Here is a 26,249-nt window from a genome sequence, read left to right on the forward strand (position 1 = left end):
ATAAAGGCACAGCTGCAGTGAGAGAGAGGCAGTGGGCAGAGAGGGACAGAAGTTGCTCTGAGATATTCTTGCTAATCCCTCTTCCCACTTTCACTCTGCAGCATTAAACTTTCCTCCAACTGAAACATTTTTCCTCAGTTATTTTTGGAGAGACAAAGGAAGGGGAGTTTGTTCACACTTCTGTTGGAGAGAGCAAACATTTCCTTTTAATCCCGAATATTATTTACAGATTTGAAACTCCAATATTATATGATATTATTTTTGCTACTGAACAGAGTAATGGATGCATTCAGAGCATTTGAAAATGGGTCACTCTTGCCCAGTTACTCTGCTCCTGCCAGATGGGATCCCTTCCGTCGGCCCTTGGACTCCATCCAGCCCTGGCAATTCAGGCTTCTGGCAGCAGTAATGTTGTTGGTGACCTCCCTGTCACTTGCTGAGAACCTGGCTGTAATCCTGGTAACTTTTAAGTTCAAGCAATTGAGACAACCTGTCAATTATATTATAGTCAATTTGTCTGTGGCTGACTTCCTGGTCTCACTGACTGGTGGTACCATCAGCTTTTTAACAAATCTAAAAGGTTATTTTTTTATGGGATACTGGGCTTGCATATTGGAAGGATTTGCTGTCACATTTTTTGGTAAGCTTGATTTTGTTTGTAGTTATACGTTCTTTTGTAAAAACTTCCTTCAATGTATTCTACTGTAGCTTCCTAAGTCACTGACTTTGCATGCCTTTGAATTCACTGGTATTTTCCCCTGCTACATGTATTCGGTAGTGGAGAGTGAAAAATATATCTCTCTATCCCTGTTATATACATGGCCTGTTGCATGTGTAGTAATCATTGAATATGTTTCACAGAATGAGGAAAAACTTTCCAATAGAATAGCAGTGTTGAGGGGCTTATGGTAAAACAATTTCAGGACAAAAGTCCTTATGCATAGCTATTTTCAATATTTATATTTAGGTGTGTGCATATATGGATAAAAAAGAGAGAGAGGAAAAGAGTGAATGGCTGCCCATAAACTGTGGAAAATCTCAGGGCACGGAACATCTTGTGTTCTCTGTCCTCCAGGGGTTCTGAGGAGCAGGGACACACCTGTAACAGTCAGTCTGCACACCAACATCTTTTTGTGATTTTTTTTCATGGCTTTGTTCACTTACTACAAAAAAATTTTAGAAGTACTCTAAGAGGAAAAATCCTCACCACAAAGTACCCCATGTAAATACACCTCTGCAGAGTAAATGGGAACAGGGCACCTACTCACTTGAGACAGATGCTCATTCCTGTCCCTGTCTCTGAAGCTGCATGAAGACAGCCAGGAATGCTTGTCCCTGCTCTAAATCACACAGTGCTGATCCTCAGCCTGAAAAGGAGTCCCACAGCTGCTCTCTGCCTGTTTAAGCTAGAGAGAGGGAATGTCACTGAGGGACAATGCTTCTACATTAGTTTGTGGCATGTAAGCCATGTCCTATGGAGAAAGATCAGGCTATTTCAAGATTTTGGTGTCCCACCAGGTAATATTTGCCTAAATTGATAATTTGATGTTGTGGGCACCTGTCTGCAGGTTTGAGTTTTCTGATAGCCTGAAATAATTTTTGCAAAGATAATGTTTGGAAGATTTTAGTTAATTAATTTGGATGCTACACATAATTTGCAGCTTTCCAGTGTAGAACTAAAAGTGCAGGTCCAATCACTTAACTGGCCTGATTAGCTGCTGGGTTTTGTAGCCCTTATACTGTAGACTGGCAAACTGGACAAACATGAAATTCTTATGCTCTTCATTAGTATTAGAATAATGCACATAAATTGCTCATCCTTTCATAACTTGTGTTGATAGAAAAAGTTTCTGATGTTGTGGGCAGTCAAAGAGTGTGGGCAGTCCAACTCTGCCCATAGTTGTTGCAGAGTCTTCATCTCCAAAGATACTCAAAACCCACTGGACTTGGTCCTGAACAACCGACTAGATGGCGGGGCTTGAGGGGGAGTGATGACCTCCAGAGATGCTTTTCAAAATAAACAGTTGAGGGGTTCTGTAATTTGGGATGGTGTTTGCTGTTCAGTGATCTACCCAAATTTGATGCTGACTGTGTTCTCTTGCCACAGGCATTGTAGCTCTCTGGTCTCTTGCTCTGCTGGCTTTTGAGCGGTACGTTGTGATCTGCCGCCCGCTGAGAAATGCGCGCTTGAGGGGGAAGCATGCAGCTCTAGGTATTGTCATGGTCTGGAGTTTTTCCTTCATTTGGACCATTCCACCAACAAGTGGTTGGAGCAGTTACACCCCCAGTAAGATTGGAACTACTTGTGAGCCTAACTGGTAAGGCCACTCTCGCAGAGTATGGTAAAAAGAATGAAACTTGCAGTTCAGGATGCCTCAGGGCCGCCAGGAATTTAAAGGAAAGAGTGAAAGATTATGTAAATCTCTGGGAAAAAACAGATATAAAGAAAGTTGTAATAAAACTGATCAAAATTTTCTGTGATCAGTTTCTAAACCAAAAATTTCTAAAGGGTGGAGCCTCCATCTCTAATGAAAATAATCCCTCTAGACCTTGTGCTTTTTGTAAGGGGTCAAAGGACAAAGAGATAGATTTTTTACATAAAACTGGACAAAGCTCTGAGCCAGCTAGTCTGAGCCCATAGCTGGCTCTGCTTGGAGCAGGATGTTGGACCACACATGTCCCTTCCCACGTGATCAGCCCCACAGTTCTTTTGTACTGTACCTATAGTTGTAGGATTCCCTCCAAGCCCCTGGGCAGGGGGATGGCCCAGGGCTCCATCTGGGGATATGACTAGAGCTGCAAAGGGGCACGTTGAATAAAAACATTTGACAAAAATACTAGTGACATCTTTGAAAAGAAAGAATAATATTCTAAGAAGATAAAAAGAACACGTAGTAGTAATACATACAAAAGTGTTTTGTATTTTATACAGGTACTCAGGAGCTTATGCTGACCGTACATACATTATTACATTCTTCACCACCTGTTTTATAGTACCCTTATTGGTGATTTTGGTATCCTATGGAAAATTGGTGCAGAAGTTAAAAAAGGTAAGAAGAAGCACCCATAAGTAAACTTTTAAAATGTGTGTACATGCCAAAGTTTGGAATTACTGTGTTTGATTTTCTATACAGATCAGACATAAGCAGGTCAGATTTGCAGACAGCAAACACACTCAGTTACATCCCTTGTTATATAATTACCCTTACGCACAAAAATTCATGCTATGGTTAGAAGTGATGTTTTAGAGTGTGGAGTTCATATCACTTATCAGTACATCTCATTAGTCAAACATCATACAAGTGAAAGAATGTCTGCCTCATAAATAAACAGAATGATCCAGTACTGCTTTATTCACAATTATGCTTCAATTTGGTGATATTTCACAAGACTCAAACCAGGCAAATTAGAACACAGCTTAAAATGATTGCAACTGTAAATTTTAAGAGTGCTGCCTACTACTTAGCAATATGCTCAGAATAAGATGTAGCCTTTGTAAATAATGCAATGCTGTTTAATAAACAAAATATTAGATTGTCCAGGAATATTTAAAAGACTTGAGAAATGCTTTTGAATTTTCCTTAATGGTTGTGTTTACCTGATCCAAAAGTGAAGCTGCAAAAAGTGACAAAGAAGACAATAAAACAGGAAAATTCCTATTTGGTCCAGGATTTGGGAGCAAGATTTTGGGACAACATTGATATTTCTATTTACTCTGAAAACTCTGAAAAGCCGGTACCTGCAATGCATTCTGCAACTCTCTATTGAATTGCCATATGATTATATCTCACAACTAAGCTAATTTTCAAAACTCTGACTACAGTGAGCGGGGAGAGATCCAAGCACCAGAACTGGTGTCTTGATTTTCCCAGCCATCCTTCTTCATACGTTTTGTTCCACTCTTGTCACAGTGCAGGCTTGTTCCTGAGTGGAATAATCAGCCCTCAGTCACAGTGACCCCAGCTTTACAATGCTAATTGTAGCTTTCACTTCAACATCAAAGTTGATGAAGAAATTAATCTTTGGGGAAATAACAAATCAGTAGTTTACAATTGAGGTAAATTATTATGGCAGTATTCCTTTGCTTGGAAGATAAAGCACCAGTATGTTTTTATTTATCATTATTTAGAGAGAAAGGAAAAGCTATATGTGAAAAAAATACTAGGCTGATCCAAGACAAAGATGAAACCTTTGAGAGTGCAATACAGGAGATAGTGTTCCTTTTCCAGGGGACTGCAATTCTGCTGAAAGGGAGGCTGGGCTGCTTTCTGTGTAGGAGCAGCATACATTAAAAAATGCTATAGAAATCTCATATATTGGCAGGGACTATCTTATCAGTACCAAACACAGCCTTTGTTAATGCCTAATAAATTGCAGTTATTGTAACAATTAATTACTGTTGTTGTTGATGTTGTTGTTATGTTTATATTTGGTAAAAACTGACGTGAATTGCAACTTTCTACAGAGGTGAGGACATTGCCCTTCCTAGGAGGTGCATCTAATGCCTCTTTAAGCACAAACATTGAATTCTCCGAGTGCAGTTCAAAAGTATTAGGAAAAATGTCTCCATACAGTCCTAATATTACTGCAGGAAGTTAAAAGGCCATGTTATGCAAACAGATCTTATTTTATTATAATGTAATATTGCAAGACCTGCCATCAGGTTTTTCTGGAGCCATACAGAGTTAATTATTTCTCATGTAAAATAACATTTCATAACAGCACCTTGTTTCTCTAAGTCATCAGAAACCAAACAGAGATATTTCCCAGAAAGACACTGCTTGACATCAGCTAATTTCTGTATGAACCTCTGCGCTTAAGTTTCTTGCATGATCGCTGAGGAAAAGAGGGAGAGCATTCCTGCTAAATGCCCCAATCCCACTTTAATTCAGTTATGATTAGATCATAAATGCTCTTCTGGGGAAGGCCATAAAGCACCACGGAGCCAGACAGACTCCCCTGGTGTGAATCTGCCCCTCGGTGAGGAGGTTGCACAGCCTCGGCAGTGTGCTGTCCGTAATACCCGTGCCAGACACCCAGCTGTCTGCAAAAGCTACCTGGAATGGAAAGTGGTCACTATCTGCTTATGACCCATCATGATGTCCTCCTTTTTCACTTTGACAATAAAAATATGAAGATGCTTAAGCAAAGGAAAATTTCCTTTAAGCAAAGGAAAATTTCCTAACGCTGGTATATGGTAATTTGTGTCCCTCAGCAGTAACTTGGGCACCTGTCCCTCTGTGCTGCTGCACTTGGGAAGAGCAGGGCTTTCCTTCTAGCATGGCAACTGCACAGCTCACTAAAGTCACTGGTTGGACACCTTTTTTTTCTAGAATCTTTTCTCTTTTCTTAAAAGGTGTCAGATGCACAAGGCAGGCTGGGAACCACCAGGAGGCCTGAAAGACAAGTGACTAGAATGGTTGTTTTTATGATCATTGCCTTTCTAATCTGCTGGATGCCATATGCCACCTTTTCTATCCTAGTCACTGCATATCCCTCCATTGAGCTGGATCCTCGTCTGGCAGCAATTCCGGCCTTCTTCTCCAAAACAGCTACTGTTTATAATCCAATTATTTATGTCTTTATGAACAAACAGGTACTGTATGCTCTCAGAGTGTTTCTAACACTCATATTTTGCTATTTTGTCTTGATTTATAACAAATTATTTCTACCTACCTATGTGTTAGCTAACAAGCATTACGGTATCCAGCATTTAGAATGAAAAAATAATCTGCCTGGTGGAAGATAGTGTAAACCTCTGAGCATTATGGAAATTTGAATGTTAGTAATTATTAGGCTTAGATATTATAAAGGAAAATCAGCCCTCAGGGAACATGAGTTAGCTTCCTGTATGAAAATTATGTTCTCAAGACTGTCCCAATATATTTCAATCATTCTTTAAGAATGCAACACCATTAAGTTGATCTTGAGGTGGAGTGCACATTTTCAAAGCTTGAATTTGTCTTGGGAAAATGAGGCGTTTGTGGTTCCTGTGCAGGGGGGAAAAAGTATTGCAGATGCCCATTTGACAGGGAGGTTTTTTCTCTGGAATGAGGGCAGAGGATTGGATGCAGGAAAAAAGAATTGACATGTGGATGAACCAGAGTGCTGTGTGTTCACAGTGATAACAGGCATGATAATAAACATGGGCAGATTTCTGCAATGAATGCAGCAACTGAGAGTGGTGGTGTTAAGCTCATAAATTAAATAAAGAAAAACAGTTAAGCAACTGTTGAATACGAGATGTTGAATTTATTTATCCCGTCCTACAGAGAGAGCTATTGCTTATCTCACATCCTGTGGACAGTGCCCTGATCTCCCAAACCATGTAGATGTGTGCTACACTTTACTGTTTGTGGATGAGAACAACAAAAACCCATCTTTGAGTAGCCGGGAATTTAGTATATGAAAGCATGAGTCTGGAGAAATGGCCAATCATGTCCATTAGATATGATTACCTAAAAGCAGAAAAGAAAAATTGTTTTCTAGATTAAGATTGGATCTTTCCAGAACACAGTTAATTTTTAGGTTCAGAGTTCTCTGTGATGGCATAGGGTTAGTTCTTTATATTCCCAACTGAATCATGGGAGAATTTCCAAGACTTTTAGCTAATATGCAGATTGATTTATAGAATTGTATTTACACTTCTTATGTGTTTTGACTGATCTCCTGTTTTTTCACCTTTTTAGTTCAGGCAGTGTCTGATTCAATTGTTCAGTTGCAGTGCCACAGGAACTGCAGAGTCCAACAGGAACCTGGCTGCAGAGGGAGCAGCGCTAACCCCGGACAGAAGAGGCAGCGAGATGGCCCCCATGGCAGTCCACAGCACCATTCCTAAGAGGAAAACTGGAGATGAACACAGAAGCCGACAACATTTGGCTCTGTTGACAGCTTCAGAAAACAAAAAGCGTCCCATGTAGAGTGGGAGATGAGGTAATTTATGCAATGCTACAGTGTATTTAATTGTTACAATCACCTAATAGAAAGATATGTTGTCACCGGGGTCATTGTGGTCCTGTGGACGCACAAGCTGTTGAAGTCCCAGTAAGAGCTGCTTGGTCTATGGGTACAGTCAAACACCCAGCCATAAGGTGAGTCCCTTCCTCCACTGCATTTCTCTTCCCAATCCACAACCAGCTTGCAGCAGGTAGTGGCACCACACTGCTGTGTCTCTCTCCCTGCACTCCTGAAGTGCCTGTTTCTGCTTAAGTCACATCCTCACTGCTTTAATTGGGCTGCTGATTCCAGAATAAATTATTAACTTGTTACCACACCTCTGCTTTTACAAGCGAGAACTATAACACAAATACTGCTTCTGCAAACAGTGAAAACTAATGGAAATTGCCAGCTTTCCATGTCTGTATTCCATCTCATATTTAATTCACACAATGAAGTGCAGCAATATATTTAGCTTTAGTGGAATGTCACTCGCACATGAAAAGTCAAACCAGGTTATGAGTGTTATAAAGACAGACCTCTGTTTTATGAAGTGTTTGGGATCATTGTGTGAAATGTTGCTAAGAACTAAGCTTGTGCTAAGGCACATTGGAATTTTAATCCTATATAAAATCCATCTTTAATTGAATGCATTTTAGGGGAAAAGGCAAAGGATGACTGTATTTAAATGCTTTAGGATGGAAAACCATTATTTCTAGAGAAGACATTAGAACAATGCTAGCTGGAACAAATGTTGTTCCATAACGGTATAGTGAAGCTACACTAGTTCCACCCTGTATGGGCCTTAGCTATAGAAATGTGATTTGGAAGGAATCATCCATGGTTCAGTTTTCCTTCCAAAAAATAGAATTATTTTACACAGAATAAATAAATTTTGTTTCTATCAGATTTTTTTCCTGCTTTCTGTTAAGTTAATGTTTGAAAAACTAGATTGCCTTGAAAAAGAGTGGGACTACCTGAGATACCTGTGGTCAAAGCTAGTCCCTAAGCAGTACCTTGCTGACTTAGAAGTCAAGAACCATTCCTGCAGCAACTGGAGATGCTGGAGGGTCAGGAAAAGGTAATACAGACACCCAGCACAAAGCAGCACATCCTGAAGCCCTGGTATGTTGCAGAGACTGGTTTCTGTATGACTCCCTGCTCGTGAGGAGGAGAGCTGTAGCGACTGCTGGGGTGGAGGGACCGGCACGGGAGCGTCCCTGAGCCACTCTGGCCCTGGCACACCAGGTGAACTTTGCCATGCTTGGCCCTCTGCTCCTGCCCCTCACAGCACCACACCCACGGACAGCCATGCTCTTTGTTTTGCCTCTTACAAAAGCCCTTGGGACCTTTTCCACAAGGTGTCCTTTGCAGAAGAGGAGGAGAGGTTAGGGACCATCAGATCCTTTTCTGTTTTCTGATTAGAAGGATGTTCAGATTCTGTTGCCCTGATTTCATTTTGGGATGGTAAGAGCCAAAGAGAGGAGTTAGTCTACAAATAAAATCATGAGCTGAACATGTGAGAACTCGCTGCAAAAGACTGTACAGTTTCCCTATTCACCTCACAAAATTTCATGAGGTGACTGCCTTTTAGAGTGCAATTTTGGCTTGAACTTTTGCAGGGCTCAATCTTAAACACAAATGTTGATCCTTATTCTGACAGGCACATTCTTTACCATTATTTAATCCTGTGTAATCTGTAGCAGAGCAATGAACAGATGTATATGCCTTTTTACAATGTTTTGGAAATACTGTGAGATAGGAAGACTATGGTATTCAGTTATTAATTCTCTGCACCTTTTTGTGCTCATTAGTCTGTTAAAACAGCCAGATATGATTTGAAAGTGAAAATTCTTGCATTTAAGGCTCAGATTTTCTCTTTCAAGGATATATTGACCTAGGTTAATCACAAGTTAATGGTATTACATATATTAAATCATGAAGAATTGGCAGAAGTGCTAGTGTTTAATTAAAAGCAACAGAATTATTTTATCTCTGGAGAAGGTGAGGATATGTAAAGTATAGCTCTGTAGTAGAAAGCAACAAAAATTAAGTAATCAGAAAGAAAAAAGAAATGTAGAAATGCATGGAAATGATGTAAAAATGTATGGAAAGCAGTAGAAAACAACAAGCTATGAGATGTACCCATCCCTGATAGAAACAAGGAATAATAGAATCAATGGGTATTTTAATTTAAAATGTCTTCAGTAATGTTTTTCAGGAGGAGGAGGATACCTTTTTCCCAATTACTGGTCAGTACATTTTTAAAAGCGTGAACACCTTGACACATTGTCATAGTGGGCCAACCAGAGCAGTATCAGCCTGTGAGAAAAATGTTACAGGGCTCCCAGGAGCTGGTTGTTGCCTTTCAATGTAACATAATAAAAAATTTTTTAGAACTACAAACAAAACTAGAGGTTCAGAGTTGTGCACAGTAATTAAAGGGACACATTTTTGCAGTATGTGGTAAGAGCATGACATGAACATTTTACCATATACAGAAAGTAATTTAGGCAATGGATGGTTTTAAGACCTTAAGATTTCATTAATAAAAGGTGTTAACACTGCCAAAGTCAGCTTGCTTACACTTGATTGGGAGTTAATAAACAGCATCTTGTGTTCTTGAATTTTCATTTTGCCAGCAAGATCATGCCTAGAAATCACATTTTTTAAAAAAATTGTAGCATTGTTTATTGTTTGCAAAACTAGCAACATAACAGTACACCCCTTTCTGCTTTTTGATCATGGCATTTTAATGATGTAACCTGGAGAAAGATACTGCCCTTCCAACAAATCTTCCATGGCATAGGGGGATAATTGCTTTGTGCTTTTTCTTAAAAATGTCAGCAATACTTCATCAATCTACTTGTTTGTAATGGAAATCGGGCTTGGGTTTTTTTTGTTTAATATAAATGATGGTTGCCAGGACAGTTGCTGTTGTGTTATGAGGTCATGTTGGTTCCTTTGGGATAACAGCAAGAAAGACACCGACACTGAAGCCTAGCTAAATGATTCACTGAGTGAAAACCAGAAATTATGGAAAAGATAACAGCAATCTTAGGACCCTTCTGGTGCTAGACATCTCATGTTTCAGCACAAAATTAATCTCTCCTTTTAGGTCATGACACGCTACCCAGACCCTATCCAGGATGAAGACAGCCTTGTTCTTGACATCTTTATAGCATGTCCCAGTGAACAGTTACCCATCGTGTGCCTGCACAATGCTGGACTTTCTAGCTGCCCACCACGGTTCTCTCTGGAGGAATGAGCCCATACAGGTGCATTTTTAAGGCGAGTGCATCCGGACATCACGGCGTGTGCGCAGGGTGTGACGTGGCCACTCAAGCTCACGAAGGTGTCTGTAGAGCTGAGGCCTCTGTTTAAACTCTGCTCAGGCTCTGTCTGAAATCACTATCTCCTCATTTCCATGTCGTCTGCTGTGGCCCACCAGAGCAACCCTGCATTTATAGCTGTGTCAGCTTTTTCTCGTGGAAAAGCTAACACACAAATCTGTTCTTAAAGTTGTATATTCTTGAAAAAAACCCTGAACAAACAAGTGGATTTGGGCACGGGGGAAAATATCCAAAATAGCTTTCAAAAGTCATTTCAGTGAGAAAAAATACTGAGGTTTGAAAGAACATTGACCAAGCTATTTTTCACAGCCTCAAATTTAAAGAAAGGATACATTTTAAAAGGTCATAAGATCAGCTCACCTCATCACCCACTTGCAGGTATAATGGTGAAAGCTTAGGCACTGAATGTAGTGTTGGTGCACTTTACAAACTGTTCATGTTCTTGCTTTGACAACAAACAGCACAGCTTCTCTGGGGATTCCTTACTGCTTTTTGAAGATATAAATGTCTCAACATACAGATTTTGTTTCTCCTAAAACCACATGTACAGGAGCACTGCTGGAGGAGTTCTTTTTCAAAGTGCAATGGCATGGAAAGGGGCAGAGATTGTTACTGAAGGTCAGCTCTACCAGAAGTTTACCATAAACCAGATTATTCCATCATAGGTTGGATGCAGATTAGCTTCTAAAGCATCTATTTGTATCTCATTATAAAGATATAAATTAATGTAACATTATAAAGCAATTATAATTGCTCCTTTTGCAAATATTTTTGCCTTTTTTTTTTGGTAAAAATGCACTTAACCACATATCTGAGTTTCTTTCACTTTTGAGTGATAAGACCTTGCCCTTACCCACACTGAACCTTTATTGCCAAGGGCTCCGAAAGCAAAAATGCAACAATCAGTCAAACCAAGTTTGAGAAACACATTTCTATTTGTTTCTGAATTTGGATGAAATATTAATTCCTGCCTTGTTTTGTTTTGTTTGTTTCCTTCTTTCTCTTCTTTTTTTCACTGTGTTCAGAGCAACACCTCCAAAGTAAAACACTTCTAATATTGTCCTTTTGGTTGCTCTTACCTGCAGATCTGACATCCCACTCAGAGGAGACTCCTTCCCCCAACAAATGCACTTCCAAAGGACAGAAGGGTTTGACAGTGAGATGAGGCCCAAGCCTAAGCAGGCTCAGCAGCCACCTAAGTTTAGAGTATCCATGATGTTCCTCCACCCCTTTTCCAGCCTGAGTGTTCCCACAGATATACACAGGGCAAATATATTTGACATATTTGTTCACAGTCTAGCTAGAGGAATAATATACATATTATATGGGTAGAACATTTCTGTTTAATTATGACCTCAGTGAAAATGATTATCCAAGAAAACAGAGTCATGAACATTAACAATAATTCTCATCTCAATTATTAAGAAACATAATTTTAAATGATTGGTGAAGATTCCTAGAAAATTTATGATAATGTTCTTTATTATAATACTTAGTATTATAGATTGTACTATTTTTTCTCTTTATTACATTATATTGAAGTCTCTTTCCTTTTCTATGTCACAAATAGTTAAAAATCTGTAAGAGAATTTAAGGGCCTTTCAGCAATTTGGCACACCAGTTTTATCTCAACTATTATCTAGCTGCATCAAGATATTAATGTAGTCATCTCTCTTTAGTCTCAATGAATTACTATAAAAATGTCAAACAATTAGATTATATTGGCCAACACAGCCCTGTTTGATTGAGTGCAGATGTAGGCCATGTCCCTTGAATCACACTGATGAAGAAGCAGAAAGGTTTGTGGAATTCCAGTGCAAATTTATTTCAATGTGGATCCCACTTCATAGTCTAATGCCATCTTGCAATACTAATAACCAAAAAATGCTAAATATGTATTTTCAGATGAAATAAAAGTCAATGCCATTCAGGAGAAATACCAGTGAACTGTGTTGGAAGAGAAAAAACCAAAAACTATAAAACAGGCACAGATGCCAGTGTGCTGTTGCAAACACAGATACTGCCCAAGGGCACAGATGTGACTATACCAAAGGAGCAAAAGGAACATTTCTCTAACTTATGGGAATAGTAATGCTTAAATTCTGTTTCTGCTGGACCAGAAAATGTAGTATGTGCTTTTGTGTCAGGAAGACAACCAGTCTATAGATATTTGATAGCAGTACCTTGTTACAAATATCTCAGTGTTGGCTTCTGTGCCGTTCTGGTGGCCCCTAGGACTGTGTGCATGGGACTTTTTCTGCATACACAAACTGTGCATGCAGTTGCACGTGTGGGCCTGTCATGGAGTGGCAAGGGACAATTCCTTACAGATAAAATACTTCTCATTTATCTGCCACCCACACAGATGTGAAGAAAAGCTAAAGTTATGCTGTTATAACTTAAAAGCTGGAAACAGTTTCTCTTCCATATATGATAAAAATTCAGAAGGTATTTATGTCAGTGATATTTTGCTACAGCAGGCACACCAGAAGCAAAACATACTGACAGTGTATCTCCATGGTGAAGTCTGCCTCAGCTGAAGAAGTCTGTTCCCACTGTATGCCTGCACCTCTGTATCCACGGGTATCTGAGCTTCTTGAGCAGCAATGCAGGAGAAAGCATGCACCTGTGTTTTTACTGACAGTGACAGGATTACTTGCTAGTCATCAGAAACAAATAATGGCCTGGAGAGGCTCAGATGCAGAATGACAAGTTAGGAACTCTGTGTCAGTACCATGCACAGTGACCTATGCAGTTTAGCTGCTGCCTCGCTGTCAGGTTTAACCAAAGTACAGGTGCTCATCTACATACCTCAGCTGCAGCATATTCCATACTCAGTTTCTACTCGGGAACCTACTTCAAGAGTTACAGGCTCCAATAAATTTTGAGGATATGACAGAACTGCAAATAATTCTGAAACCTAATCTTTTGTTCCATCAGGAAACCTTAGTTAATTCTCTCCACTGGTGTATTGACAGGTAATTAATACACATCAGTGGGAGAACAGACTGTTCTGGCTGCTTCTACAATAACGAGAACTCCAGCAGACAAGCTCATTACCACCAGAATGAAGGTCACGATGTCTGCTCTGAGCAGATTAAATGTTTTCAACACAAACTTGTTTCTCTACATTCTTCTTCCAGGATACTGCAGATCACAGGTCTTAAGTGTAATTCCACTGTCGCTGTTCTCTCATCAAACCCACTTTGTACTTAAGAGGCTGTTCTCCAAGCCATTGCCTGCAGTTTTCCAAATGAACACTTCTGTCCTACAATATGAAATTGCTCTCCCTTACTGATGGATGATGACCATGTCTTCATTGCACTAATCAAAACACATTGGGAACACTGATCTCTTTCTTAAAATTTTGCCTTCAAAAAGAAGACAGAGAAGAGCAGTGTGGACACTGTTGCTATGATATAAATTTGATCTACTACCCGGTATCCAGTCAGATAATAAAACACCTGTATTACATAATATTTTCGCACAGAAGGCAGTACAGTTTATGATTGTCAAGGGATATTACCATCTGCACTTCTGAAAAACTGAGGTTTGTTTTGTTTTTTTTCTTTGATTTCTGAACCTCTCCCTGAACTTCTTTCACAATTGACATACTTGGGCAAAATTAAGAAAAAACCCACTCAAAATTAAAAATAATTTTAGACAAAAATGAATCTGGTTCTTCAGTTCACTGTTATTATCTGCAGCTTATCTCAGTGTACCTATAGCACAGAAAAGTTGTGTCAACTTGTAATTGTGAAATTGTTGATTATGGTCATGGTAGGCCCATAAAAACCAAAAGTCTTAACCATCCACCTTGTTAAGAAACTTAGGACATTAACTTCAATTTCTTTAATAAAATTAAGTCATCACAAAAGTCAGAATAAAAATATTTTTAGATGCCTTTTCAGGAAATAAGCACAAATCCTAATTAGTGCAGCCCTAATTTCTGGAAAAGCTGTACATCTTTGTAAACATCTAGTTTCTCCGACCAATTTCAAATGCTAAATGTCAAGTATGAGACTATCAAGAAAAGTGAAAAGCCATGAACATTCAGTTACTGGAAAGGATGCTCTACTCAAGCTCAGTACAGACTCACTTTCAATTTAATCTTGACAGTTTTCACCCTCTTCTGCCATCATATGTGAGGCTGAGGAATATTATGAAACTAAGGGAAAAGAAATCACAGTAGTTATTCAGTGACAAAGAAACATCTTCCTAAATATTTCTCATAGTAATGGACACTGTCACAAAACACCCTTTTAACTTCTTATACCTTCCTAGCCCAAAATATTGGCCTTTACTTCTGAAAGGGGTCCTTATTTTGTTGACTTCAACTGTTTTAACTCAGCACTGACTTGGAGCACTCTTTTGGCAGAGGAAGAAAACATTTCTTCACAGATAGACTATTGCATTTACAATGTTTATTTTAGTATATTTAAAAGTAAACATACATATAATATTAGGTATCAAGATTCATCTTTCAGGAATATTAGAATTGATATTTTATCCATCAGCAATATTGTTAACATTCCATACTGCATTTTTATTAGAATGACATTAAGTGACCTAAAATTGTTCCTCTTAAGTAAGTTGTAAGTAACCATAAGCCTCAAGTAACCACCTGGAAAGCTGCAATATATTAAATACATTTCCTCTCTTCTTATTCTGAAGTGAAGATTGTTGTGCCTGCTACTTTTGAAAACGCTACTACCGTGTTCTTGAAAGATCCCACATGCTCTTCTATCACTGGCTGAGAAGTATTCCATCAATTTATCACCTGAGTACCAATCTGGGTCTTCCACCAACCAGTAAATATTTCAGGGCACATAGACATGCCTTCAATTTTAACTTGACCACATCCTTAAAACCCGTGCTGATAACTATCTGTCACTATATCCACACAAAGACACTGCATTTGGGGACCTGAATTAATACCCAAAAAGGACTTTAGGATTGAGAGACTTCCTGGTGACTTTACAGCGATGAGCTGGTCTTTCATCCACATGCCAAGAGAAGAAAGGATTTACACTCATACAGGGTGGCTGAATTCCCTCTGATACCCTATTCTGGGAGAGCTTCCAGGTCAGATGGTGCCAAAGCACAGGCTGGAAGGCTTAGAAGGTTGTAAAATCACAAAATTAGTGTTCAGACTCAAGATGAATGGTCTTAAATAATTATGGGAATGATCTGTACACCACACTCAAATCTGCTGTAATTTCCCTGCCTATGAACACCTGCAGCAGCAGCTGCTCTGCTTTGGTATCTGCTCCTCTGCATCCCTCTGCAGAGCACACAGCAGCCTCGCCGGCAGGACCAGCCACGGCCCCTCTGGAGAGAGGGACACGTGTGGCATGAAATCATGAATACTGGTTAAGGAAGTATGATTTTAAAGAGGTTAAACCAGGGACTAAGGACCAAGATACTCTTATTTTTGTTTTACCATTTGGTAGCAAACTTGCTGCAGCTTTTTACTGCAGACTATTTAGAACCACACACTTTACTTGGACAGCTATGTACAACTGCAATGATGTTCTTGTCCTAGAATCTCATTAATAAATTCACCACGATTTTTTTCTTCCTCACATTTTTCAGATTACATAAATTTTAGCTGACCAATTCTTTTCATGCTAAAATATATTATGAAATGTCATTTCTGTTATAAAAGCTAATTGATAGTGTGATTTGTTATGTTGCTGAGACATAAGTCAGAAAGTTATTTTAAAGCCCTTGATACATGGAATAGCACTAACTGCTTAATATTTCTTGTATGAATGAATACAGTGCATGGGAATGATGTAGTGCCACGTAGATGAAATATTTTCAGAAGCTCTTATTCTTGTTGTTTGGGCTTGTGCCAATGTCATTCGACAAGAGAACTCATATGTCCTAAGGTGTATCTAATGTAATTTATTTCTAGGTCATTAGTTGGTAGGATTTTTTTCCTCCAGGTTGCTGAACACTATACAGTATTTCAAACATTAAGAGCTCATAGTCAAAGAAAGATGTACATTAGAATTCTTTTAAAAATCAGATAAGTATTTTAAATTTTAAATTATTTTAATTTAGTATTTTTATTTCATTAAAACAATTGACTGATTAATATAATAAAAATAATTTCTCACTCTTGTGAAAGTCCAGATGGAGAACTGCATCTAGCTCAAGAGTTCCCAGTTTTAAGAGTGAGTCCAGAGGAGGCCCTGGAGCTGCCCAGAGGGCTGGAGCTGCTCTGCTCTGGGACAGGCTGGGAGAGCTGGGGGTGCTCACCTGGACAGGAGAAGGATCCAGGGAGAGCTCAGAGCCCCTGGCAGGGCCTGGAGGGGCTCCAGGAGAGCTGGGGAGGGACTGGGGACAGGGATGGAGGGACAGGACACAGGGAATGGCTCCCACTGCTGAGGGCAGAGATGGATGGGAGATTGGGAAGGAATTATGTTAGGAATGTTATTAAAGAAAAACACAGGAAAATAAAGAAAGCAAAAATTATTAACCATTTTATTTAACGCTAATTTGTTTTCTAATTAAACTACAACTACTTCCACATAAAAAGACCAGTTCATTCAGAATAAGGTCACTTGGTAAATTTCCTAGATATGTTTCAGATGAATTGTGCATGCAAAAATAAAATACATAAAGGAAATGTTTTTCCAAATGGAAGCACTGACATTGATACATTCCAATTCCATTCATGCATCAAGACCACTTTTCTTTAAAATATGTTGGTACTTACCAAATTTTTAAAGGATTCACTAAGTTAAAAAAACCTTAGCGCACTAACTGAAATTTCTGAGCTTTATATGCTATTTTCCTGACATGCTAAGATGAAACTGTTTACATCTGAAACAGTAATATGTACATTTTCTTAATCTCACCTCTCCTTAGATCAGCATGAAAATATTGACACAAATTACATCAGAATTATGTTGGGTAAACCATAGAGCACACAATTAAAAAATGATGGATGACTTGCAGGAGGATCTGAGGAAGTGCAAACAGTCTGCTCTTCTATTTTGTCTCCAGGAGAGCTGTGAGAATCTGCTTCCACTATAAAAATATATTAAAAACCATTGTTATTTCTGAATAGGACTAAATAGAAGAATGCTGTAAATGCCATCATTTAACACATCTTCTCTTTGATTAATAATTGTGGTTCTTTAAAATTCTTTAAAAAATATTAACAACTGTCACTATATTGAAGAAGCCTTTTCTGAAAAAAAAACCCCAGAAAACTAGGAAATATTTCCAATCTGAGTTCCTTCTTCAATTCTATGACAGTTCAAGCTATAAATAAAATTTATTTTATTAAACCTTATTTTAAAAAGTAGGTCCTGTACATTGAAAAATAGCAGTACAATTTTATAGACAGTATATTAGAAATTATTTTACTCAGAAATTCTTCCCCTCTCTCCAACAAGATGCCAGATATTTCTTATGTCTAGTATGCCCTGTACAATGCAGACTGTCTATAATCACTGCAGATCCTACTGATCTTTTTGCAGTTTATAATCCCATACCATATATTGTCTATGTTGTGCTCCTGATTTACCTTGTTAGTAACGCTACCTTACTTGTTCAGTGGAAAAAAAACTTTTAGTCTTTAGTCAGCTATGTCAAAGCCTCCCCAAAATTTTATTTATATAAAATATAGCTACTCCAATTATGATATTGTATCAATGGTCTTCTGACTCCCAGCTCTTTTAAGAAATTTCAAAGAAAATTGTAATAGCTCATCTGTAAGGTTTCACTTACACCTGTGAACCACCTATCTACAGGCTGGAGTTAGTGTTTATAGCCACTGTTTTATACTAAGCCTTTTAATTCTTACTTTTAACGGAACTCCTCTTCCTGTGACTTCTACTTTTCTGAAGAACATGAACTGTCTGCCCAGTCGTTTTACCAAAGCTTAGCAAATCTGGAAAGAAATGTTAGTTTCTGTGAGTTTTTAATGAAAGTTTTGAAAACCAAGAAAATACCAACCATACAGCCTGTTGCCTTCACCATGAAATGGTGAAAACCATTAAATGGCTTTTCATTTAAAATGTAATGAAAAAGGACATCACAGATTTAAGCAATGTATCTGGGCAGATATAAGTCACACCCAGGGGATTTTTTCCCCCATAGTTTATGTAACTACAGATGGCCATGTCCTGGGGCAGTGCTTCTCACCATATAAATCCTATTCTTACCCTATGACCATAAACAAACACCCCACCAAATCTCTTTTAAGTAGGTTATTGTTCTGTGTGAAGGATCAACCTGTCAACCCCATGGTGGCTCCTGCCTGCAGTTCACCTCCTACGGAAACTGCAGGCAGAGTTTGGTAAGGAGCAAAGAAAGAGACAGGAGACAGGCAGATACAGCCCTGAGCACACTCACACACCAGGGTCTGGAGCAGTGCACACCCCAGCTACGGCAAACACAAACACTCACTCTCAAACAAGGTCTCCAGCCTTCCTGCATTCTCCTCCGAGTTTGTGTACCACTGGGGGGCTATTACAGAACCAACACCTGTAAGGCTTAGAAGCATTGCTGTCTCTCTTGGTCTCTCTAGAGCAATACGTAGACAACTAAAGAAGATCAGAATTATGAGATCAATAAAAGAAAAATGTACATAATACATAAAAATATAACTAAATAGACAATGTTTTTTGATAGAAGGAGAAAGAATGTCAGAGTGAATTTTCTTATATGCTGATCACCAAGTGTTTTCCAACATTCGTATGGCACTTTGAATTTAATACAATGAATTCAGGTAACCTTCTCTCAACATTTTTGCATGATGCAATTTTACCATGGGATTTACTCTCCTGTCATATGACTAGAGTTCTGGACATCTCTGGAAATCTGAAAGGAGTAGTAGGACCCTAACTTTTACAAAACACTGCAGAATACCTTTTAAAAGAAAGTCAAAAAATTGAGAATCAGGTGTGAAAAGACATGTTTAGACATAAAATATTGCAGGAACGGAAACCTTGTTCTTTGTCATAAGTATGGTGTTGATTAGGAGGCTTAAAAGGAAATCACACGCAATGTGGGATTAGAGATTTTACTGCTGAATATTTCAGTAAGCATCTTCAGCAAAATTATGTTAGTCATAACAGGGGAGTGATCCTCTAAGGTTGAAACTGCAGTAAATAGAAGGCCGCATTTTGGTTTTATTCAGACCTGCTTTTTATAGAAACTTTATCAAAAGATGATAATGAAAGATTTCTGCAATCTTTTGGGGAGATTCTATCTGATGATCTATGTGACTCATTTTTTAAATGAATGTTATTCTAAATTTTCAGGAAGCTTTTGGACTTAAACATGTAACTCATTGATAAATTCACTAAACTATTGAACTGAGACTTCAAAATTTTTGAGTTTGAAAAACTAGTTTAAGGAATCATGTTTTGGTTTACTTTAGGAAATGGCTGTTTGGGATAAAAAAGGATATCAAAAAATACCAGGAGTTTGTTTATATACACTCAGACATCTGCATATTTACACATGTAGATACGTGCATAACCTATTTTACACACAACTAGATTTACCTTATGTATTGCTGCACTAATTAAAGTTTTTAGAGATTTTTTTTTTCTATTTCTTCCTCATGGAATGAATAGTTAGAAAAGTCAAGAGATATTTATGTCCCCAGGATGTGCTTTGCTCACTTGCTGCCCCGGCACAGTGCTACCTCAGCCTCAAGTGCCTTTCTGCAGGGCTGCTCTCCAGCTGCCCTCTCCAGGTTTTCACCTGTGTCCAGCATTACTTTGTCACCAGTGAGGAGTCTGTCATTTGCTCTTGCTAAATTTCATGTCACTGTCTATTGCCCAATGCTCCAATCTATCTGCAACCCTCTGCAAGGTATCTCATCCCTCAAGTGCATGACCAGGTTATCTGAAAATTCAGCATGGTCTAAATAATTAATGAATAAAATTAGGACACTGTGGCATCTGTCAAGAATTCATACTGGAAATGCAATAAAAGAATGTAAACCCTACTACCTGCCAACTCAAAAGCAATGAAAACACTGAAATTCTTTTAAAGATTAAAAAAAAGCTGCAATCAATACAAAAAATTCGGAACAGTTTATTTTACATGCTATAATAATTTGTTTAAATAAAAATCTGATTGTTAAACTTTTCCATGTATGAACCCTCTGAGGGACTCTTAGCAGTTTATCTGTCGAAGGAAAATTTTATATATTCAATTAGAACATTTTGAGAATCTTGTTCTCAGACTTGTGAGGTATGTGTAATACAGAAAGGTTTCTGTGCCATATTTTCTTATCATTGCCATCTAACAGAGCTTTCATCCTATTTAGTCCTATAGAGAAGCTCTTTTTGTTGCAGAAATAAAGGATAATATTCATAACTCAAAATTTTAACTTTTCTTTGAAATAATCTACTTTAGTGTAGACCTTACTGAAACTGACTTTACCTACCTTTTGTGGAAATCAGAGTTTACAATTCTTTGGTAACTTTTCTGTGATCTTACCAGATCCAGAAGAATCACCAAACGGCATTCTGGAAGAAAATATAGCAATGGTGTTTGCACTGATAATAATGGCCAGCATAATAAATAAAGTAAATCAGGCCTTTTGTGAGTTAACTACTTTCTTGAACACAGTCTCAACCACATATTTCAGCTACAATTTTCAAGTATTATGTAAAAGTACACTAATAGTCATCTTAGCATTATTTCATGTAATTTTGCTACATTTTACATAGAGTTTTGCACGGTTTTTTTTTCCCTATGCCACATCAGCATAATTGGTAATGAAGTCCACATACCATCTTATTACAGCCAATGATCTGTATGACCCAACTGTAGTTATGAACTCTTGGAAGTTTATGGTATGCAGATGTTGAATTTTTTTTGTACCACAGCTCCTCTCCACAACGTACAACTAAGTTACATCCCTAACATACCTTATTCTCCTTAAAATTCTCCAGTGAAACAACTCAAAGTCCTCTCAGAATTAAAAGGTTTTGCCTACTGTTTGGTTTGCTGTACCTTAAATCTGTAACTTATTCTCCTATCCCAAGCAGATGAGAAGTAAATTACTTCTCTGCCTGGAAAGTCTTTGACACACTTAAAACTTCTATCACATCTCCTCTCAATATGTCAGTCTTTCCTCTGAAAACATGTTTTAAATGTATATAAACTTATCAATGCATATATATTTATTAATAAAACTAAGCACAAAAGCTGTGGTGCAGCCTTTTGACCACTCCTAATGTTCTCCAGCAGTAACTTACTCCATGTGGTTGATATTTTTCCCCAGCTGAGACCTTTGGAATACTACACAGAGTGGGAAATTATTTCACACAGCTTGCACGTGACACCCCTGAACAGCTACCCCTGTACAGACCTCGGGGGCTTTTTACAACTAGCACGGGTATGTTGCTTAATTTGTGATCCATCCCTTGATTCTGCTCTGTAACTCTACCCCCTAACCAGTCATACCTTAACTTATTAATGATTAACTGATTATTTTCCCTGAAGTATAATATCTCCCATTAGACTTTCCCAAATTACACCCTGCATAAAGCAAGGTTAATTTGTATCATAATCTTGCATTTCAGGATTTTCTAAACCACTGCATCCTCTTTGTCAGCCTGGTCTCATGCTCAGATTTAGCAATTATTTATTTTATTTCCTCACCTAAATGACCAAACCAAATACTTCATAATATTTGGCCTAGGTTAGAGCTTTCAGAAATCTCAGACAGAATTGATCCTGGCATATTTTAAGAGTAGGAAAAAGGGCAAGGTTTAACAACTTTCCAAAAGCTGCTAGACCTGTAAATATCTGGTCTATGGACATCTGAAACACCATCTTCAGACATGATCCATGAATATAGAGAAAAGATATTTTCATATTTCTTGTAATATTTACATATGGATATTTAAATCACTTTTAAAATCAAAGCTTCATAAAGAAGCTTCCTGTGGCTCTACAGTGCTTCACAATCTGATGTGTACTGTCCTCACTTTCACATGTCAACACAATATAGCTACAGTGACAAGTTCAGCACAACTCTGAAATCAAGCTTCTTCCAGATGTGCAAGGAAAACAAGGGGAGAAATAAAGATTGTTAATCTGAAAAACCAGTCCTGAATCCAAGCCTTATGCTACAACAGAAGGACTAATTAGTTGGAAGAAACAGAGAAAAAATACCCTCTACAGAGATTACAGAGATTTTACAGAGTCTACAAATGCTCTGTAATACCAGAGTAATCCTTCAGCATTAACCTAGCCCAATTATTGCTTGCCTCAGCAGAGACTTATGAATTTTGGCACTTGAAGTGGCACTGCAGAGGTTGTTCTTACTATTAAAAAATATCTTAAAACCAAATACTAAATTCCAAAGAAAATGAGACGGTTTACTGAGGAAAACATTAGATACTGACTTAATTTTTGAAACCTATGAAATTCCAACCCATGGAAATGAAGAAGGACTAAGTTTATTTGTGAGGATTTACAAGAAAGCTGTGCAACAGAATAAAACCTACATAATGCAAAGGTTTTCTGACTAAAAACCCTGAATCTAGAAAAAAGCCCTTAATTGCCTACACCAATATTGTGATAATGATACAATAGGGCACATTCAGGAATAAAAGTTGGTGGAATTAAAAATATTTCTCAATTTGCTTATCTTACTTGGGATGTTCATAGCAACCAACCAATCAAGCAACACATGAGACATGAATCTCTCCATCCCATAGAACAGAAATGCGCTACAGTTTGTCAGCAGCTGCTCCCATTCAGCTTGGCTGAAAGGAAAGAAGAAGGAAGAAAGTAAGTTACTTTCATGTTACTCTTTTACAAGCATACTTTTCAGAAATTATCCATAGCAAACAGATCAGTGCTATTTACTCCAGAAATAATTATAACAAAAGTCAGCATGCAAAGCAAGAAGATAAACATGGCTGCAGAATTCTGTGAGAAGTGTAATAACTCATATGAATTATTAATACTAAGCTCTTGTATTAAAATGATTAATCAGTAACATCTCATAGTGAGCAAGAGGCATAGTGTATTTTTAGATAATTACCAGCCTCTCCATCAAAAACCAAAATTTTAAAAAATCATCACTGTATGTATGGTACAGCTTTAAAACACAGTCTTTGTCTAACATTCAAATGGAGTAGTCATGTGTATACCCACCAGGACATGAGCAATTGGGTTTTAAAAAGAGATGTGGATAATCAGGCCAGCTGGCAGCAAAGACTGCCATTTGGTAATAATGATCTTCTACAATTTTTATGAAAAAATAGTAGAGTACCTACTCAGTGGTATTAACTAAGTAATCAAAATTCCCAAGGACTGACTGCTGAACTAGCAGTTAGGAAGCAAGGTCCAGTGATGGCCATGTTGTCTCATGGGGCTTGCCCCAGCTTGACCTCTTGAGTTCCCTTTTATTTCCCTATGGCTACCATCTTAAAATAAAGTATTTCTATAAAGAACAAAGTGTGTTTATGAGTAGACTACATAAAACAGTAGTTGCTTCATGATCAATGGTTGAAATTGGAAACTGTGTGCTATACCTTCACTACTCTGCTTCTGAAATCTGCGCTCCCATTTGCAGCTGGCTGAAGGTGCATGGAGATGCTTTGGTTTTATGACTCAGATTTGCAAACAATTATGAGCAAAGCCAGAAATTACACTTCTGCTCACATGTGCGTATTCATCAAAGACTGCACCAGAAGACTTTCTATCAAAATTAGATTATTTAATATACAGCAACTCTGACAAAACCAGCCTGCTTAAATCACTTGGCAGCACTCTACTTCAGATCCCTAAAATAGTCTGTATACAAACCTAGATCTGTGTTTGATACAACAACAGTGGTTTGTTACATGCTTATCAGCTCAGCAAAATGTGACCCTATTTTATGGACAAAGTCTCTGAAAATAGGCACAATTTTAAACAAGAAATATGGATAAAACAAGAAAGCAGATAGAATATTACATACCTTGGAGCACGCATATTGCCAATGACACCTTCCCACTGCACTGTAAATAGGTCATGGTATTTTTCTAGTATTTCCTGTATTTTTTGGGAAGGACTGGAAGCTTCTGGAACAACAGAATTTCATCATTAGGAATGTAATATACTACAAACTACTTTGGGCAATCTCAATTTCAATAACTTTAAAATGACACGATCATATTTATGGGATTTTAAGTCATCATTAGATTTCATGTTTTCTGAAACCTAAGTCTGGCTTTTAAAATTAAAACAACTGGGACATTTTCAGAATAAAATCAGCATGCCCATTTGAATGGTGTCTTTTATAGTGAACAAGGATTATTTGGTAGACGGGTTAAGAACACAAAGAAAAAATTTTAGGTATCCTGAAAAAAGGGTAAAGATTTGAAAACCAGTACTGCTCATACAGTTCTGTGGCAGAGGCTCAGAGAGGACTTTAGTGGGTGGATAAACTGACTGAGTTTCCAGAGTCCTGATTTCAGGAAACAAGACTTCAAAATCACCTCTTCTCTCCAAGGACATTGCACATTTAACGATAAACAATTTTCTCCTTTTGACTACATTTTCATACTAGTATAAGTTAAAAGATACACTCTAGAGTCAGACATTGAGCACATGAAGTGTTTTATATTGATCTGCTCTGAAGGAGAACTGCAAACACATGGAGACACACTGTCATGCTACTGATTGTTCTTTTGCATGGTGTTTAGACTTAGTATCTATTTCAACACCCGAAGGGAGCCAACAAGACAGATGGAGACTATTTACAAGAATAGTGACAGGACACAGGTGAATGGCTTCACACTGAAGCATAGTGGGTTTAGGTTAGATATCAGGAAGGAATTGTTCCCTGGCAGGGTGGGCAGGGCTGGCACAGGGTGCCCAGAGCAGCTGGGGCTGCCCCTGGATCCCTGGCAGTGCCCAAGGCCAGGCTGGACACTGGGGCTGGAGCAGCTGGGACAGGGGAAGGTGTCCCTGCCATGGCTGGGTGGCACTGGGACAGGGGAAGGTGTCCCTGCCATGGCAGGGGTGGCACTGGGACAGGGGAAGGTGTCCCTGCCATGGCTGGGGGTAGAATGACATGAGCCTATAGGTCCCTTCCAACCCAAAGCAGACTGTCTTTCTGGAGCTAAAAACATCCATTAACTCTTAGTTGTGCTGTTTCACAGGGGATAAGCTGTGCTGTTCTGATGAAAAGGAATACTTTTTTTGCCAACATCTTGATGTCACGACTTCATTTTTTGGTACAAAACAATTCTAACTTCCACGGGTAGATCGTGAATAAAAGATCATTTAATATATATTACCTGCTTCTCTTCCTTCATTACAGGGGTCCACAATATCTGATAAACAGTTAATCACAAACAATGTATTCAAACAACAAAAGAAGGGAATTTAGCTGATACACTTATACAATAGTTTGTGAAAGGATACATTTTAAATTACGTGTATCAACAGGCAAGCAATTAGAAGGTAGATCACGATTAATTGGTGCCTACGATTAAAAATAATACACATGTTAAAGTTTCAATTAAATCCTAACAGTATTGCATTATTTGTGTCAGACAACTAAGAGAAAAACATGTCAAACAATTAACAAAGTTTTGAATCTGGGTTTAAAAGCATCATGGCATTCAACTGTCACTGAAAATTAATAAACTATTCTGCATTAGCTAGAATGCATACACATATGTTACATAGATATATATGCAAATATAAATATAAATTTATAAAAACATACGCAATCACTATCTTTCTTTGCAGTATTATTTTCAGTATATAAATTACTTTAAGTAACTTCAGTTACTGAAATAAATAGCATATATATTATTTTCAGTAACTTTAAGCAGCTTCCTTTGTGGGTTATTGAATATGTCCCATGTATAAAGCGTGATTCTTCAAAGAAAAACTCCTTGAAAAATCAACAGGAAGCAAGATTCTTATGGACTTCTGAGACATTCACTCCACTTCAGAATTCTAGCA

General features: G+C 38.1%; 2 protein-coding genes across 2 annotated transcripts in view; one reads left to right on the forward strand and one right to left on the reverse strand.

Annotated features, from left to right (window-relative positions):
* Positions 1-279: 279 nt before the first annotated feature.
* LOC311156295 (vertebrate ancient opsin-like) lies at positions 280-10,941 on the forward strand (the record flags this gene model as incomplete). Its single annotated transcript, XM_084210147.1, has 6 exons — positions 280-640; positions 2,108-2,318; positions 2,933-3,050; positions 5,357-5,596; positions 6,690-6,933; positions 10,055-10,941. 5 exons carry the CDS (start codon positions 280-282, stop codon positions 6,918-6,920), a joined length of 1,161 nt encoding a protein of 386 aa, XP_084066273.1. The 3' UTR covers positions 6,921-6,933; positions 10,055-10,941.
* Positions 10,942-17,036: 6,095 nt separating this feature from the next.
* CFAP46 (cilia and flagella associated protein 46) overlaps positions 17,037-26,249 on the reverse strand; it is a 70,697-nt gene continuing 61,484 nt past the window's right edge. Inside the window, exons 53-60 of the mRNA XM_084210185.1 lie at positions 25,701-25,761; positions 25,574-25,609; positions 24,250-24,352; positions 22,935-23,047; positions 20,713-20,794; positions 18,717-18,853; positions 18,112-18,198; positions 17,037-17,330 (exon numbers count right to left, since the gene is read on the reverse strand). Coding sequence (XP_084066311.1) covers positions 17,194-17,330; positions 18,112-18,198; positions 18,717-18,853; positions 20,713-20,794; positions 22,935-23,047; positions 24,250-24,352; positions 25,574-25,609; positions 25,701-25,761 — 756 coding nt within the window. The 3' untranslated portion in view covers positions 17,037-17,193. The remainder of the gene's footprint in view (positions 17,331-18,111; positions 18,199-18,716; positions 18,854-20,712; positions 20,795-22,934; positions 23,048-24,249; positions 24,353-25,573; positions 25,610-25,700; positions 25,762-26,249) is intronic.

Source organism: Fringilla coelebs (genome assembly GCF_963513975.1).
Source record: "Fringilla coelebs genome assembly, chromosome: 8".
Lineage (NCBI taxonomy): Eukaryota > Metazoa > Chordata > Aves > Passeriformes > Fringillidae > Fringilla > Fringilla coelebs.